This window comes from Eptatretus burgeri, chromosome 1, assembly GCF_056783735.1.
Source record: "Eptatretus burgeri isolate ZD-2024b chromosome 1, Ebu_testis_v1, whole genome shotgun sequence".
Lineage (NCBI taxonomy): Eukaryota > Metazoa > Chordata > Myxini > Myxiniformes > Myxinidae > Eptatretus > Eptatretus burgeri.
Window position 1 is genome coordinate 126,977,695 of NC_140961.1, and position 16,572 is coordinate 126,994,266.

At 41.8% G+C, this 16,572-nt stretch overlaps 1 protein-coding gene across 2 annotated transcripts in view; it reads left to right on the forward strand.

Annotated features, from left to right (window-relative positions):
• The window catches only part of LOC147035377 (extracellular calcium-sensing receptor-like), a 29,853-nt gene that overhangs the window by 3,702 nt on the left and 9,579 nt on the right, over positions 1–16,572 (forward strand). For both annotated transcript variants that reach the window (XM_085897216.1, XM_085897227.1), the window contains exons 2-3: positions 1,181–1,299; positions 12,765–12,888. In XM_085897216.1, coding sequence (XP_085753342.1) covers positions 1,181–1,299; positions 12,765–12,888 — 243 coding nt within the window. The remainder of the gene's footprint in view (positions 1–1,180; positions 1,300–12,764; positions 12,889–16,572) is intronic.

A 16,572-nucleotide genomic window follows, 5' to 3' on the forward strand; every position in this document is an offset into this window, starting at 1 on the left:
CAACCCAAACACCCAATTTTCATTCTTGCACTCTCCTGGAGTTCCCTTCGAATGCATGCAAATTTTCAGGCCACAAGGTTTCATGGTTTTGGATTTATGGAGGAGACACACACACTGACTAAGTCACATTTAGGTATCTATAATATTGAATGCCAGTGTGTCAATCACATCAAAAGCAATTGAATCACATAACATCACAAGCATTTTAATTTACCAGACTTGGTGTCTTACTAATCAGAACATCTGTTCTGATCCTGAGAGGTCAGCAGTTCAAACTCCTTCAGTCATACCTTCTTCTTCTTCTTCTTCTTCTTCTTCTTCTTCTTCTTCTTCTTCTTCTTCTTCTTTTTCTTCTTCTGTGCATCTTCACTTCATAAGGGGTGAGGTCCAATGGTACCAAGCTTCTGCCCTGCCTTGACCACAATCCTCCTCCACTTGCCTCTGTCCTCAGCCAACTTTCTCCACTCTTCGACCATCCCTGCCTTGCTGATATCCCTCCTGACACAGTCCTCCAATCTCAACTGCAGTCGATGTCTTTTCCTCCGACCTTGCTTCCTCAACTTATCTGCTCTCTTTACCCTTCTCTCTTCCCCCATCCGCCCCAAGTGTATGGCATTTCACAAATCTCCCAGCCAAGTTCATCTGCATACCAATCTCCTCTTTATGTTCATCTATCGTCGTCCTATCCACCCTCTTCACTTCTGCAATCCTCCTGACACAGTTGTTCTTGCAAACCTGCAGTGCCTGTTATTGCTTCTCTGTCAGTGCCACCATTTCCAGACCATAAAGATAGGCCAGCATTACACATGACATCAGAACTTTCCCTCTCAACACCAAAGACTTTTACAATTGTGCGTACTCTTTCCTTCCTTGACACATCATTTTAAGAGGATATTGCATGGACGAACAGTCATGTGTTAGCAACCATAGGACAGGCTTTGATGGTCTACTGGCCTCGTTCTGCATTGAAGTTCCATGTGATGGAACTTATATGACAGTAAATAACACTGGAATCTCAGTTTCAGCATAAGGAAGTTCCGTCATCTCCTGAGCATGATTTTTGCAATTGAAGAAATTAATAAAAATGATTTGCTGCTTCCAAACATAACACTTGGTTATGTGATCTATGATTCATGTCTGAATATACACAGAGTTATAAAAGCATCTTTAAACTTTGTAGGAGAGATTATTGGAGATGATATTGACATCCCCTGCAAACCACATGGAGTGATTGGTGAAAGTACATCTGCACGCTCAGTTGCAATGGCACGGATGACAGCACTCGCTTTTACTCCACAGGTAATTGTTGTGTCGTTTAAAACTTATAAACTGGATAACAAATGTTCACACACCTTGTGAAATACCATTCTTTTCAACCCTTGAACAGTCATAATTTGCATTTCATCATTAATACGTTAGAAGGCTTGCAAACTTCAAAATAAAATAATCATTCACAGAGATATCATAAGAGAGTAATCCTCGCAAAATAATGATCTGTATTTATTCTTCGGGAGCATTTGAGAAAAATGTTTTGCTTTTGTTTTTGCTACATAATCAGTTTAATCATGATACTCTGAAGTGCAGTGGTACCCTTTAATACTCTATGTCATGCAGCATTTCTCCACAATATATCAGCATTTAAAAAAAAAAAATTGTATACATTGCCAAGGCTCGTATGAGAGCAAACACACAATGCACAGCAAAGGGGGGGGGAGGCATGAGACAAGAGGGGCAGGAGAGGGAAGGACAAAACAGTGGGGAACAGAGACACGAGAAGATCTATGGAGGGGAGAGGGATGGGTTGGGAACACTGGGTGTACAAGGTGGACATGACAGGGACTTTCAGGAAGGGAAGCAGCGAATTTGAAGGTGGGTTTGGGGTGGATTAACGTGGGTAGAAAAGATCGAGGATTTGGATGTTGGAAGATGTGAGATGGTGATGAACAGCTGTTTTGATGGCCGAGAGGGAAGAATGGGATTGAAGAGAGTGTGGGAGTTTATTCCAAAGGCGGGAAAAAAAAGAGGAATGAAAGAGTGAAGGTGAGCAGTGATCCATGATTTTGGTAGTTTTACCAGAAGGGGGATGCTGGCGGACCTTGAGCGCCCTGCGGAAATATGGAGGGGACATATTGAAGACAGAGCAGGGGAGACGAGACCGGAGAGGAGACAGGAGAAGACAGAAAGACGACTGACCTGCCTGCGGTGAGAGAGTGAGAGGCCCAAATACTCAGCCTCACCGTGGGAGATACCAATGATAGTTGATGTGATCTTCATGTTTTTGAGGTGTGCCTGGTTGAACTGCCAATCAGCAGAGGCATACAATTGAAGTCTTCATTGGTGAACACATTACTGAAGAATTTGTTGAATGCTTCAGCTTTATCTGTCAATCACTTGTCTGTCAAGTTTCTTCTCCTATTCCTCATGAGGGTTCCAAGATGCATTATGTAGGTTGTCACTCACCTTACGGTAGTATCACTTGTCTCCTCTGCGCTCAGAATATTTGATTCTGTCCCACGCATGACGCTTGTGGCTGGAGTCCCTCTGGTAATGTATATTTGGAAGCCTGGTGTTGGCTTAGCGGTGAGGGTAGCTGGCTCGTTATCTCAGAGTCCTGAGTTTGAGCCCCTGTCCACCATTGAATTAACACCAGGTCGGGTTGACTCAACCTGTCAAACTTCAGAGGTTGGCAAAATGAGGACCAATGCACTGGTAAAGGGGCACAGCATCAAAGACATAGCTGCACCCACAGCCAGTGATGCTACCCGCAGCCATGTGCTGCATATGAAGGAAGAGGAGGAGGAGTGTATATTTGTTTTGTTTTTTTACAGTGCCTAGAGAAAGTCTACACCCCTTCAAAATTTTTCACCTAATGTTACCTTATTGCCTGGAATTAAACAGCACGAAATCAGACTTTTTCCATCTTTGTTTAGACATCGTAACCCACAACTTCCAAATGAAAAACAAATTCTACAAATTTCAGAAAATTAATTAAAAATACAAAACTAGAATTTGGAATCATCTTTGGAAGAAAAGTATGAATGTAACTCCGTATTTTTTCATTCATTGTAACTTCGATATCTTTATTCAGATAAGTCACTTTGCATCGTGCAAATGTCTGAGTGATAAAAAGGAGTTTCCGTCTTTTCTGCGTACAACTCCCAGTGATACTTTCCAAGCCATTGCTTTTGCCCAGTTGGTGACTTACTTTGGATGGCTATACATGGGCACCTTAGAAATAAACAGGGACTATGGAAAGCAAGGAATTGATCAGTTTATGTATGAAGCTGAAGAAACAGGAATATGCATTGCTTTTCGCAAGATGCTCACTGAAGAAAATAACATTTCCAACAATAAGGGTCTTGGTAAGAAAACATGTTTTATCGTCATCTTTAGAAATTTCTAATTCGTTCTTTTAATAAAGTTATGGAAGAGCGAGAGTAGAAAACCATTATCAATCTAAAATATAACCAGAACTATCACTGAAACCTTTATGTCATCGGAAACAATGTCACCTTTTTGCAGGTACATTGATAGAAGAAACAAAAGCCACAATCATCTTAGTTTTTGCAGCAGATAGAAATTTATTGGGGTTGACAGTGGAGCTGTTGAAACATAATGTCACAGGTAAAACCTGGATGGCCAGCGAAGCTTGGGTATCATCATCACTCATTGCCATTCCGAAGTTCAGTCACATTTTTCGTGGGACAATTGGGTTTGCTTTACGCAGAGGGATAATTCCTGGATTTCAAGAATTACTGATGCACCTCAGGCCTCAACGCAATATAAAGGCAGACAATGGTCATCGAGGTGCAGCCCAATTAAAAACAGAAAGGAATGACTTTGCAGGAGTCCAAACAGGCCTTGCATCAAAACAACTTCTTTTATTATATTACAGAAATGTTTTATTGAATTCCACAATTGCAAGCTTCAGCACATTTACTTTATTGAACACATGTACTTCAAAGTATATGTGTGAAAGTTCAGTTAAACCAAACATTTCAACATCAAGAGCCATTTTTGTCAAACCAAGAAAGAGTTATATAACTGAATCAACTCTGAGGACGAAGAAGAGAAATTTAAAGAAAGACAGTAATTCTAATATGCCCCTTTCACCTGAATCATATCCAAGTGAAATCAAAAGTTTCATTCACAATTTTTGGGAAACCCAATTCAATTGCACTTGGAATACGGATGACAATGCAAGAACAGCCTGTACTGGTGTTGAAAAATTGGTTCGTGAAAATGGCAGTTTTACAGATGTTTCCCAGATTAGGGTTGCTTATAATGTGTACCTGGCTGTGTACAGTTTCGCACATGCCTTACAAAATTTGTCTGAGTGTTTACCAAGTTCGAGCCTCTTTATAAACAACACTTGTCCAAGCATTCGTGACTTTAAACCTTGGCAGGTGAGTGTTTAATGAAAGTAAGGTTTTTATTCTCCTTTGTATAATTTTCTTTATCCAATAATATTTCACTTGCTTGAAATGTAATATTATTTCAATATTGTAACAGATCCGGGGTTTGAGTCTTCTCACAAGAGGACGCACATGGGTCCCTCCGTATGCCCAGTCCTGAGGCTGTCGGGCACAGATAACTCCATGCACCAGTGGGTTGCTAAGCAACCATGAACACCGATTGGTACTGCCAATCCGGGCAGGGTTACATGACTTCACGTGTTACCATTTCTGGTGGAAATGGCACCAGCTCATCAGAGCAAATTTGTTGGGCAGAACTTCCCAGTTAAAAAAAGAGAGAGAGAGAGAGAGAGAGAGAGAGAGAGAGAGAGAGAGAGAGAGAGAGAGAGAGAGAGAGAGAGAGAGAGAGAGAGAGAGAGAGAGAGAGAGAGAGAGAGAGAGAGAGAGAGAGAGAGAGAGAGAGAGAGAGAGAGAGAGAGAGAGAGAGAGAGAGAGAGAGAGAGAGAGAGAGAGAGAGAGAGAGAGAGAGAGAGAGAGAGACAGAGAGAGAGAGAGACATGTGGCACGATAAAAGGTTTTAATCAAGCAAAACATGCAGCAGGGGAAAGCAAGGATTTGTGAGGTGTGGCAAAAGAAAACCAGTTTCATACAAAAAGAGGACATAGTGCAGCAACCTGATCTAATACTTCAGCAATCTTATCTTATACAAAGATGACAGGTGTCATCAGATTCATTCCGAACGAAATTAGAGTAGCAAGAAATATCGAGACAGTTTGAGTTGATTGCGACCTCCATCATACCCTGCGCGGCCAATGGGCGCATGCTTCACAGTCACTTCGGAGCGGAAGGAGGTAAGAAAACTGGGGGTGTCTAAGGTGGTTGAGTGAGGAGATGCAAAGGAGGTGTAGGTGGGGGTGCAGAGAAGGGAAAAATGAAAAGAGGTGCGTGTCTGTAAGGTTGCTCTTTGAGTGCTTGTGTGTCTACAGCAGACGAGACAAAAGATAAGACACAGAACGTGTAAGAGTAAAGTTTATCAATGACGAAAATGATGGTCTGTAAATGTAAATGCTCACGGTCTATGATCGGTATGTCATTCCACCCTCTCATTCACCCACTGCTTTGCACTGCCTATTCCATTCCGCCTTCCTCCTCATGCCGCTGATCAAGCCAAAACCCTCCTCTTCTTAATCAGCACACAACACCCAGACCTCAGCACTTCCTCAGCCCTTAATGATTACTCAGAAACTACTTCTGACTCAAAACTCTGTCACTTCGTGACTTGGCAGTGTGTTTTATAGACATGTGACAAAGGAAGAGCCCAAAGTCTGATTAGGACGGTGGGTCGGCATTTTCCAGTGCTCCCATTGGTGCACGTATGCTTTCTCAAGAAGTAGCCCGTCCCCTGCGAGGCTCCAAAGCCAAAATGGCCTCATTCGCCCCCGAACTCAGCCATGTGATGGAGCTCTGAGCTTAACATGGGATGCCGGTTTCTGGGAGCGCTTTACGGCCATCAACATGCGGTGGATACCAAATGGGGGTTGTGATTGAATGGAGCACCAGAGCTATCTCGGCGATGCTGAACAGATTCCACTACTCGCTTGCGCTTCGAGCTACATGCAGAAAACGTTCTGAACATAAGTATCTGATACAGTAGGCAGCGTCCATGGTTCCCCGATATCCTCACAGGACATTGGCTGGTGTCCGGGGTGCTGAATGTGGTTGCAGCATTCGTAGCGGTTGTGCTGAGGTGTTTGAATGATTGTGGCGTCGTGTTTGAAGTGTTTGTAGCGATTGTGGTGATGTGGGCAAGCGTAGATTATTGTGGGAGAGACAGACAGAGAGAGAAAATGAATAAGCCTATTAATTATATTATATTATAACCGCACGAGAAATCGAATTGTCAACATCACCGTCATGCCGAAAAAAAACAAAAAAAAAACATGGAGTCTGGCACACTGACGCTAAACATTACCTCGACGTGTTTCTACTTATGAGTAACTTACAAGTAACGTGTGTCGACCTGTGTCAACGATCGCGTAACGTGCCTACAACACGTTACTCATAGGTTAGAAATAAGGTTCGGGTACACTAAACATTACCTCGACATGTTTCGACTTATGAGTAACTTGCAAGTAACGTGTGTTGACGTGTGTCAACGATCGCATAACGTGCCTACAACTTATGGCCAGCATATGCGGAACATGTGAGTCATACACTGGCATACGTCGAAAAATTTTGAGCATGCTTAAAATTTGTCGACGTGCTCGGCGTACTACGATGTAAGCCAGCGTGCTTCAGCGTGCTCTAAACGTGTACAAAACTTACCCATAACGTATTCGACGTGTGCCTGCGTATTCGGCAAATTTTTCATACGGCGGCATACGCTGGCTAAAACGTCAAGGTGTGTCAGGGCCTTGACACTTTGATCTCTAGTGCGGTTATGATTTGACTCGTCGAACGGCAGCCTTTTAATAGGCTACGCCATGTGATCGTCGGTGATACGCTGCCACGCTATGCATACGTTAGACCTTCGTTGGGCATAGGTTGTGAACGCCAACAACACGCAAAGCATTCGTTGGTATAATATATATATATATATATATATATATATATATATATATATATATATATATATATATATATATATATATATATATATATATATGTTATCGAAACGCTCTGTGTAGGTTACTAACACATTATGCATCCATCCAACTCGTTATGAATACGCCAAAAACTGAAAAAAAACATCAATAGTTCAGCGTACGTCAGCGTTTTACATCCATTTTTATACGTTGCCATACACTGGCTAAAACGTCATGGTGTGACAGCGGCTTTAATTAGGGCGGCCAAGCGTTTAACCGCTGGTGCTTGGTGACTGTTATTGTTCAAGTCGTGTGGTAATTACCTTCCAGCCTATCCAGGTTCGGAAAATGCTGGATCAATGGAAGGAAAGGACAATCACAGACAGGTTGGAATGTCAACAAGCAATTTATGAAGAAGACAATTTATAAATAAAAAGAACTTTTTATTTCCGTGTGGCAAAAATAAATAATTTCCAAATCAATCAAAATGATTGCAAGCAAATAAATAATTAATCAGGCAAAATCAATCAAAGTGAGAGGAAAAGACAGAGAGCAGATGCTTATCAGTGATTGACTTAATTAAACATGGACAAGGGTACCCAGGAGATCATTCATGGGGGGAAGAAGAATCATCTTGCTCACCAAAGAGAAGTCATCCGTCTTATAAAAACGTCCTGAAATGTGTGAGCGTGCCTTATCCGTCACCAGCACCCAGCCTTGCCATGCTCCCACTCGCAAACAGGCTGAATGCCAGTCGACGTCACCCGCAAGAAACAGTTATGCCAAGAGCGACCGTCTGACTGGAACCGACGAAGCAGCCATCTGACCGGCACGGAGGAAGCAACTGTCTGACTGGAACGATGAAGTGGCCGTCTGACTGGAACGATGAAGCAGCCGTCTGACTGGAACAATGAAGCGGCCGTCTGACTGGAACGATGAAGTGGCCGTCTGACTGGAATGATGAAGCAGCCATCTGACTGGAACGATGAAGCGGCCGTCTGACTGGAACGACAAAGCAGCCATCTGAATGGAACGATGAAGCAGCCGTCTGACTGGAGTGAGGAAGCGACCGTCTGATTGGAACGATGAAGCAGCCATCTGACTGGAACGACAAACTGATGCCAAATGACTGACAAACTGACTTGTTGTCGACTGACCCGTGCCTCACTCATTATTGACTGACATGTGCCTCACTAGTTGTCGACTAACCCGTGCCTCACTCATTGTCGACTGACCGCGCGTGCGCCACTCCCAAGAATGGACCTCTCCCTCTTTTTATAGGCGGCCTGTCTCGTCGGCACAGACTCCCCCCCAAATCCACCCGCCCCACTTATGCACTGTTAACGTGGCAACCCGCATGTCCCGCGGTTATTTCTCGCTTATGAGGCCATGCCTGTGGTGCTGGGCGAGCAAAAAGCAGCCATTTGTCAGAATTACCGAGCACAAACGTGAAGCGCTCATAAAACTGTCAACAACAATTATTACCTCACTGTTCAGCCCGACATAAACAAAAAGCAGTTGGCGTCCATAGAGCCGCGGAACGGGGTGTCCAAACGTCGAGGGAAAAAGGCGGGCGTCGGTAAAACAAACGGCTATCTCATGTGCATGAATGTGTCTGTCGTAAAGAGAAAAAGCTTCCCATAAGAGAGGGGATCTATTCTTTACCCTTCTCAACGCATCACATTTAGAATCCCACAGGACATGGGGATGGGTCTATCCTGGACATGCATTGAGGGAAATAACTATCTGAGGACCTGGACGTTGGAATATATTCGTCGGATCGGATTCTGAAATCCGTAACAATATATATATATATATATATATATATATATATATATATATATATATATATATATATATATATATATATATATATACATATATATATATATATATATATATATATATATATATATATATATATATATATATATATATATATATATGTATAGTGTTGTGGTTGACGAAATTCGCAAACCACCATTCAGGTCCCTTAGGTGAGATATCTCGGTAAGTATCTGTGTAGTTAGGCCCAAACCCGTTGTTTAGAGGGAATAAATGTCATTCACTCGGGCTGCGACCCTTCAGGATAGCCGTTTTTCTTTTACTATCTTTATTTTGGACCAGCCGCCATTACTACCACCACCAACCACGTCTCAACAGCCATCACACAACAACCACCAACCGTAACGCCGCTTCACAACAACAGCCACGACCTTTACCGTCACAACTCGCCCTCGCAACCATCGCATCACCACTATTCCCGCGCCACTTGTGGGCACCGATACTGGACTCATGCAGGGCGCGCACTGAGCAGCGGGTGCAGAGGCACGGCCTTTCCGAAGAAAACGGATCAAAAACGACTCACGCCCACTTCTGTTCCGTCCTATCGGTGAGCGTGGGGCGATTTGGCCCCGCCTCCAGGTACGTTGGAGTGTGGTCGCTATATGCAAATTCATGGATCAAAAAGGATTCACGCCCACTTTTCCTCGGTCCAATGGGGAGCCAGTTAAAGGTGAAAGGTCGGAGGTAAAGGGTCGAAGGTGAAGGAGCGAGGCCACGGGGGATATAAACGACCACAGTTCGCAGTCAAGGGGAGTTGTCGGTGGAGCTGGGAAGAAGTGGTAGTAGTCAGAGTGAAGAGGACGGAGCTGTGGAGGGGTGGCGGCGGCGAAGGCGGTCGAGGGGGTGCTCGTGTCGGAGTCGGGGAGCTGCGGAGGGAGAGGCCGGTGGCGCGACCGAGGTCGTGGTGGAGACGCTCGTCGCGGGACCCGAGACAGGGAGATATCCTCCATCCCCCGAGCATCAACAACCCCCTCCTGTTTCCCCCCGCGCTGAGATAGTGCGAGAAGGGGGCCCTGTCCCCACCCCATACCAGGCAGTCCCAGCGAGGCCCGCGGAGTCGGGGCGCCAGCGCCATTTCGCGGCTCATCACCAGACGGGTAGGCCCGACGCGGTCTCGGCCCCAGGCCCGCCTCATCCTTGAGGGTGGTCCTTTTCTTTTGCTTTGGGTATATGTGTTGTCGGCGCCGTCTGTGAAGTAAAACTGCATAAGTGTTGCCGTGTGCTCGCGTAGTCGGTAATAGATCTGCATTGTGTTTCTCTTTTATATTTGCTTTTTGTGTAATGTTGTTTTCCTTCTTCTTTTACATTTGCTTTTGGTGTAATTGTATATGTGTGCTTTCCGTTCATCGTGAAATAAATGTGCTTTATGTTGAACTGTTTTCCCGCTTCGCTTCGTCTTTTCCTTTATTGAATCTCCATCTTACTTCACGTAAAGGGTTGGTCGTGGGCTAAAACGCCCGATAATTAATCGAACCGTCGAGGCCGACGATAACACCGCTCGGTTATCCCGATAGTACGGAACGGGTCGCTTAAAGTGGCCCGTGTCCGAAGTCGACCTGCGGCGAGGTGCGATCGCCCGGTCTACCCTCCGTGTGGGTACTTAGGTAGGTCGAATTTGGCGAGCAACCCTATCCCACGCGGGGGCCGATTGGCACGATCGTGGTGAGGCCGAAAGGTCCACCCGTGACTAGTTCCCGGCGTTAGTCCGAGAGGGTCACGACGGGATTGTCCGTCCGGTGGGCGACGTGCCACGATTCGAGTTACGTGGCCGTTCGCACGCCGGCGGGTGCGAATCCGCAACAATATATATTTTTTTAAACATAACAATGTCAATATAATGCCAGTATGATAATAAGTTGTTCTTCTTTGTCAATTTAAATGTTTCATTAAATGTTGCTTTTGATGTTCTTCAATCGCTTTGATGAAACCAAAAGGAATAAACTTTTGCTGTGTATAACTTAACTGACCCACAAAACATTTTTCGACAGTTAGGAAGGCTCACAAAAGAGACTTCTTTCCTGTATAATTTTTTTATTTGGAATGTTGTACCTCCAACCAACAAGAGCATTAAATATCAAATCAGAGGTAACAAGGATAGACATATGTCACTGGATGTTTAAAAAAACAAAAACAATATACAATGAGAAATATCAGGATTAAAAGAATATATATTTTGTCTTAATCAAGAATTGTTCCTCCCTTGCATCCAAGCTGCTACTATACATTCAGAATGTATACTTTCAAACCAAAATGGGTGATCACCTAAGATTTGATGAAAATGGAGATCCACCTGCTACTTTTGAGCTGCTCAACTGGCAAGTTGGCTCAGCTGGGAATGTGCAGTTTCAGGTCATTGGTGATTTTGATTCAACAATCAATTCACAACATCAACTTCGTATTCATGAAAAATCAATTACATGGAACAACAATAACAACAAGGCAAGGGTCACAATTTGCTCTGCCCCATAATTATCCTCAAACCATAAAACCACATTTAAGGTTGTATAGATTCTGAGAATGTTGCAGAAATGTCATGAGCCAGGCATCTTTCTTGATTTGGGTGATGTCTGTGCTTGAGAATATGGGGAAATAGAGGGAGATGGAGACACACACAGAGAAAGGAGGAGGAAGAGAAGGTGGAGGAAAAGCAGAGAGAGAGAGTTGTGCAAACAAAAAGAAAATGAAGTGCACACAATTATTGTTTGCAAAGGTAAAAGGAGAGAAGAGAAGTGGAGAAAGAGGAAAAAATGAGGAGGGAAGATAAAGGGAAGGAGAAAATAATGAGAGAGAGAGAGAGAGAGAGAGAGAGAGAGAGAGAGAGAGAGAGAGAGAGAGGGAGAGAGAGAGAGAGAGAGAGAGAGAGAGAGAGAGAGAGAGAGAGAGAGAGAGAGAGAGAGAGAGAGAGAGAGAGAGAGAGAGAGAGAGAGAGAGAGAGAGAGAGAGAGAGAGAGAGAGAGAGAGAGAGAATGAAAAAAGGAAAAAGTTTTATAGACAAGATACTCACAACAGTCAAAGACATGCCACATAAATTGATTATCTTGACAGGTAAAGAAAGAAAAGAAAATGCATTTCTATATTTTCTCTCAAAATATATATATCTAAAGCTTAAGAACTAAACATGCCTGCACAAACAGTCCGCCAAAAGATTCTGGCAACTCAGAAGGCCCGCGGTTCCACTCCCTTGAAGAAGGCAAATGAAAAGCTGTCCTATGACCTAAAAAGTAAGGAAGTAAATCTTATACCACTTTGATTGAAGGTGTTACCTGCGATTTTGAACTGAAAAAAAGAATATATATATATATATATATATATATATATATATATATATTGCACTGAGAAGAAGAAAAAAGAGAACAAGTGAGATATGCACTTCCCAAGACAGTTAATGACATATAATCAGGCAAGGAGTTCCAGAGACTGCCCCTCTCCCAATGGTTAACCACACATGAGTAGGGGTGTATGCATCTGTAGTTCACTTTGAATATGACATCGTACATTGTCCTTATAAGGGGACATAGTGAGAATGTGAGACTTTTATTCATTGAGACCCATGTTCTATATTGTTGAGTAAAGGTACATATTTAATGCAGATCTTAAACAAGAAATGTGCCACAGCCTGTCCATGAAAGTGATTATGTGATTCATGCAAGTTTTACAATTAGTGGAGGGAGAAAACATATCTCTGGGTGGAGCAAAGGATGATGATCATCACTAAACTGAAGAGGAGTTTTCAAAGCATAACAGAATTAGGCCTCTCATCCTGACATTTTGAGGAGGAATTAGATATTTTGAAAGGGTGGCATTTAGAAAAGACATTTCCATTTTTCAAAATGGAAGCAATATGGAGGTGGGTGGCATCATCATTATCAATGAAAGTTATGTGACAAGATAAAATGCGTTGTATCTTTGTTCATTGTAGGTTCCTTCTTCAATTTGCAGTGAACCCTGCATACCGGGTACACGTAGAGTTTCCCAAAAAGGAGAACCTTTTTGCTGTTTTGATTGCATTCCTTGCGCTCCTGGCGAGTTCTCCAACATAACAGGTTGGCCATTTATTTACATAAATATGGAGTGATTTGTGTGGCACTTTCAAAAGAAAAAGGATTACTCTGTAATGCTAATTTGTATAAACATCGTTGTATTGTCCACCATGTCCAAAAATTACCATCCCAAATTCAAACTGTCAGTAACAAAAAAATTAAATGAGAAACGACAATGTGGTTTTGGTGCATTTGAAAGATTATTTCTCAACTTTATATTGACAAGATTTGTCAAGATCATCATCCAAATCCAAATGGAGTTGAGTTGTGGGGAATGCACTAAAATGACACAATAAGGTGTTCAACACCCTTGTCATTTTGTCTTTGCCTGCCTGTCTCCTTTGGAGTTGGAAAATGAGTTGTGGGACATTTTTCCCCAAACTCCCTCAGTTTTACATGTAAGTGATGGGGAAAAGGGAAACTCTTTTTGACCATCCCAAAAAACCCTCTCCAAAATCTGACCTCCCCCTGATGAGCTCAACAGTAATAACTAGAGGGGGAGCACTCGGGAGAGTGCAAAACCTCCGCCGCCAATACTGCTGGGTCACTCAAGTGAATCTTATATCTTATTCATTAAATATGATGTCAAAAGTGCTGACAGTTATAGTTCTTTTCTCCAACATTTTTTTGGGGTGTGGGGGGGGGGGGTTGGAAATCACTTAAAACATGTAGAAATGCAAAAAAAAGAAATCGTCAATTTTGTTGAAAAAAAAGTTGCAAAAATTTTTTTTTTCGAATAATTTTTTTGGTGGGGTTGGAAATCACTGAAAACATGTAATGTAAAAAAAAATTCCTTTTTGCGGGGCGGGGGTAATATTTTTTGGGGGGGTTGGAAATCACTTAAAACATGTAGAAATGCAAAAAAAAAAATTCTCTTACAATTTTTTTTTTGTGGGGGGGGGGTGGGGGTGGTTGGACATCACTCAAAACATTTAGAAATGCAAAAAACCAATTTTTTCTCTATTTGGGGGGGGGGTAATAACTTTTTTTGAGGGGGGGGTTGGAAATCACTTAAAACATGTAGAAATGCGAAAAAAAAAAAAAATTTCCAACAATTTTTTTTGGAGGGGGGGACCAAGTCCAAAATTTAATGGCATGATCATACTAACCCCCCCACCAAGTTTCGTCGAAATCCGTCGAGGAGTTTTTCCGTAATACTGTTCACAAACAAACAAACAAACAAACAAACAAACAAACAGAAAGGGGTGAAAACAGTAACCTCCATCCATCTTCGAAGATGGCAGAGGTTAATGATAATAATGATATAATCATGATCAAAACCCCCTTCCAATTTTACATGTCAATGAATAGGGAAAAAGGAAAAGACTATTTGACCATCCTCACAAAATATAACCCCAGATTTCTCCCCATCTTATCTTGATATATCTTGCCATCTTTATATTAATTAATTAATTAATTAATTAATGAAAAGACCAATGGTCATTTAACTAAAAGAAAGGGCCCTTTCAACATTTAGGAGTTTTTTTGACAATCAAAGTGTTATTTTTCTCTTCTGACTTTCATCACCATTGAGATGTTAATAAATAGTATGTTCAAATTTGTTTCTTGTCTTAAAATTTTTGTTGAGCAGAGATGAAATGATAAACTTCTCTCATTGTTCTGGTTTGAGTTCCTCCTGAACCACGTATCATTTTGAGATTGTAGTAAATAATTATTTTTCCATTGACTATTTAGCAACCATCCAAGTTTTCTGTCCATTCAAGGATATTTCTATTTACTGCATTATTTAATTAATTTGTATTTAATCTTATTCACTTATTTGTTTCATATACTTCTGTTTTGGTTATTTCTTCAACAAGGTATTTTTTTTTTTTCACATTCATTATGTTTTACATTTACACACCAAGGCTGTGATTTTCTACACTCCTTGGTCTGGTTACCACCCGGCGCTCGTGAAGCAAAAAGTGGGGTAAAGCGATCAGTCGCATCCGTGTGCGGTACATACGTGTGCCATACGTGCGTGCGTATGCACTAGAGTGTACCACTTTTGCAAAAGTAGTTGCTGGAATGAAGCACTATGTGCCGATCGATTCCACTAGTGAAGATAGGTGATCGACCAAAGTTTGAAAAATTTCCAGCCTTTTTTGACCGCGGGCCGCCATTTTGAAATTTCAGGAGAGATCCATATTTTTGGAAATAATATAGATTTTTTAATATTTTTAAAAATATATTTCTCTGTGTTTAGATGGTAGAATGCACTTCAGTCGGCACCAGTATGATAATAAGTATGTCTAAATATTATTCACAACTTGTCCCAACATTTTGAGAAGGGGATGCCATTTTGGAATTTCACTGAAAATCCCATATTTTGACAATTATTGCACGGCACATTGTTAGGCATTTACAGAATATCAGTTGTGGCGTTTTCATAAAGACATTATTAATGACAATTGAGAGCATGATCAATTAATTATGAGAACAACCAAATATGTTTTAAGTGACATGGTTTTCACATATGACAACATAACAATCGAGCAAACAAGCAACCACACAGATATCTTATAGTGAACATAGTGTTTGTTTTGTATAGTCTGGATAAAGCTTCCTGTGCTCTTCCACGCACTGTAGCAATGCTTGACGTTGTTTCTCATCATTGCACACATGAATAAAGTCAGACACTAGCTTAATTCCTCTTGCAGCGAGATCATTTACGACACGCAAATAATTAGCACTTTCGCAAAATTTCCTGTAACTCGCGAACTTGTCCCACATAGCCACAGGAGCCCTGACCATTGGTCAGTCAAGGTTTATCTACAAGTACACAAAGAATAAAAATACATATATTTCATTCGATATTCACAAAATATACGATTTTCACTGAATTTCCAAAATGGCAACCCCTTCTCAAAATGTCGGGACAAGTTTGTGAATAATATTTACGGGCACTTACTATCGTAATGGTGCCTACTGAAGTGCATTCGGCCATCTAAACACAGAAATATATATTTTTAAATTTTCAAAAATCAATATTATTTCCAAAAATATGTAATTTTCCTGAAATTTCAAAATGGCGGCCCGCGGTCAAAAAAGGCGGGAAAATTTTCAAACTTTGGTCGATCACCTACGTTCACGAGAGAAATCCATAGGCATATGGTGCTTCATTCCAGCAACTACTTTTGCAAAAGTGGTACACCAGAGTATGCACGTGTCTGCATTTTTAATATTCATTTTCTCAGCAACCTTTTGTCTGATGAACACAAAATTTTCCAAATAGGTGCACCTCATCCTGTAAAAATTTTTAGCCTTAAATACGATGGCAAAGGTCACGTGGTACAGGAGCCATCTTGGAAAACTCGAAAAACTTTGTCCCCCTTTATCTCCGAAACCATTCCCTGGAAAAAATTGAAACATGGCTCATTATAATGCACTCACCATGGGGAATAAGATAGGTTTATGATGATGTCATCAGTTCCTTCATTATGAGGTCATAATTTGGCAAGTGCAATGCTTGATCTGGTCAGTGTGAAAATAAAATCTCTGCAATTGTTGAAACTGCTAACTGATCAATGCAAAACTTTAACTAATTGATCAACTACACATGGGAAGTCAAGTTTGATAAAAGTGACATCATTGGTCACTGGTCTGGCACCATGTTGGATCAAAGAAAAAACACCTTAAAAAAAACAGAAGAGTTGGCTTGCCCCAAGTCCTTCTCAAGACTGTGCA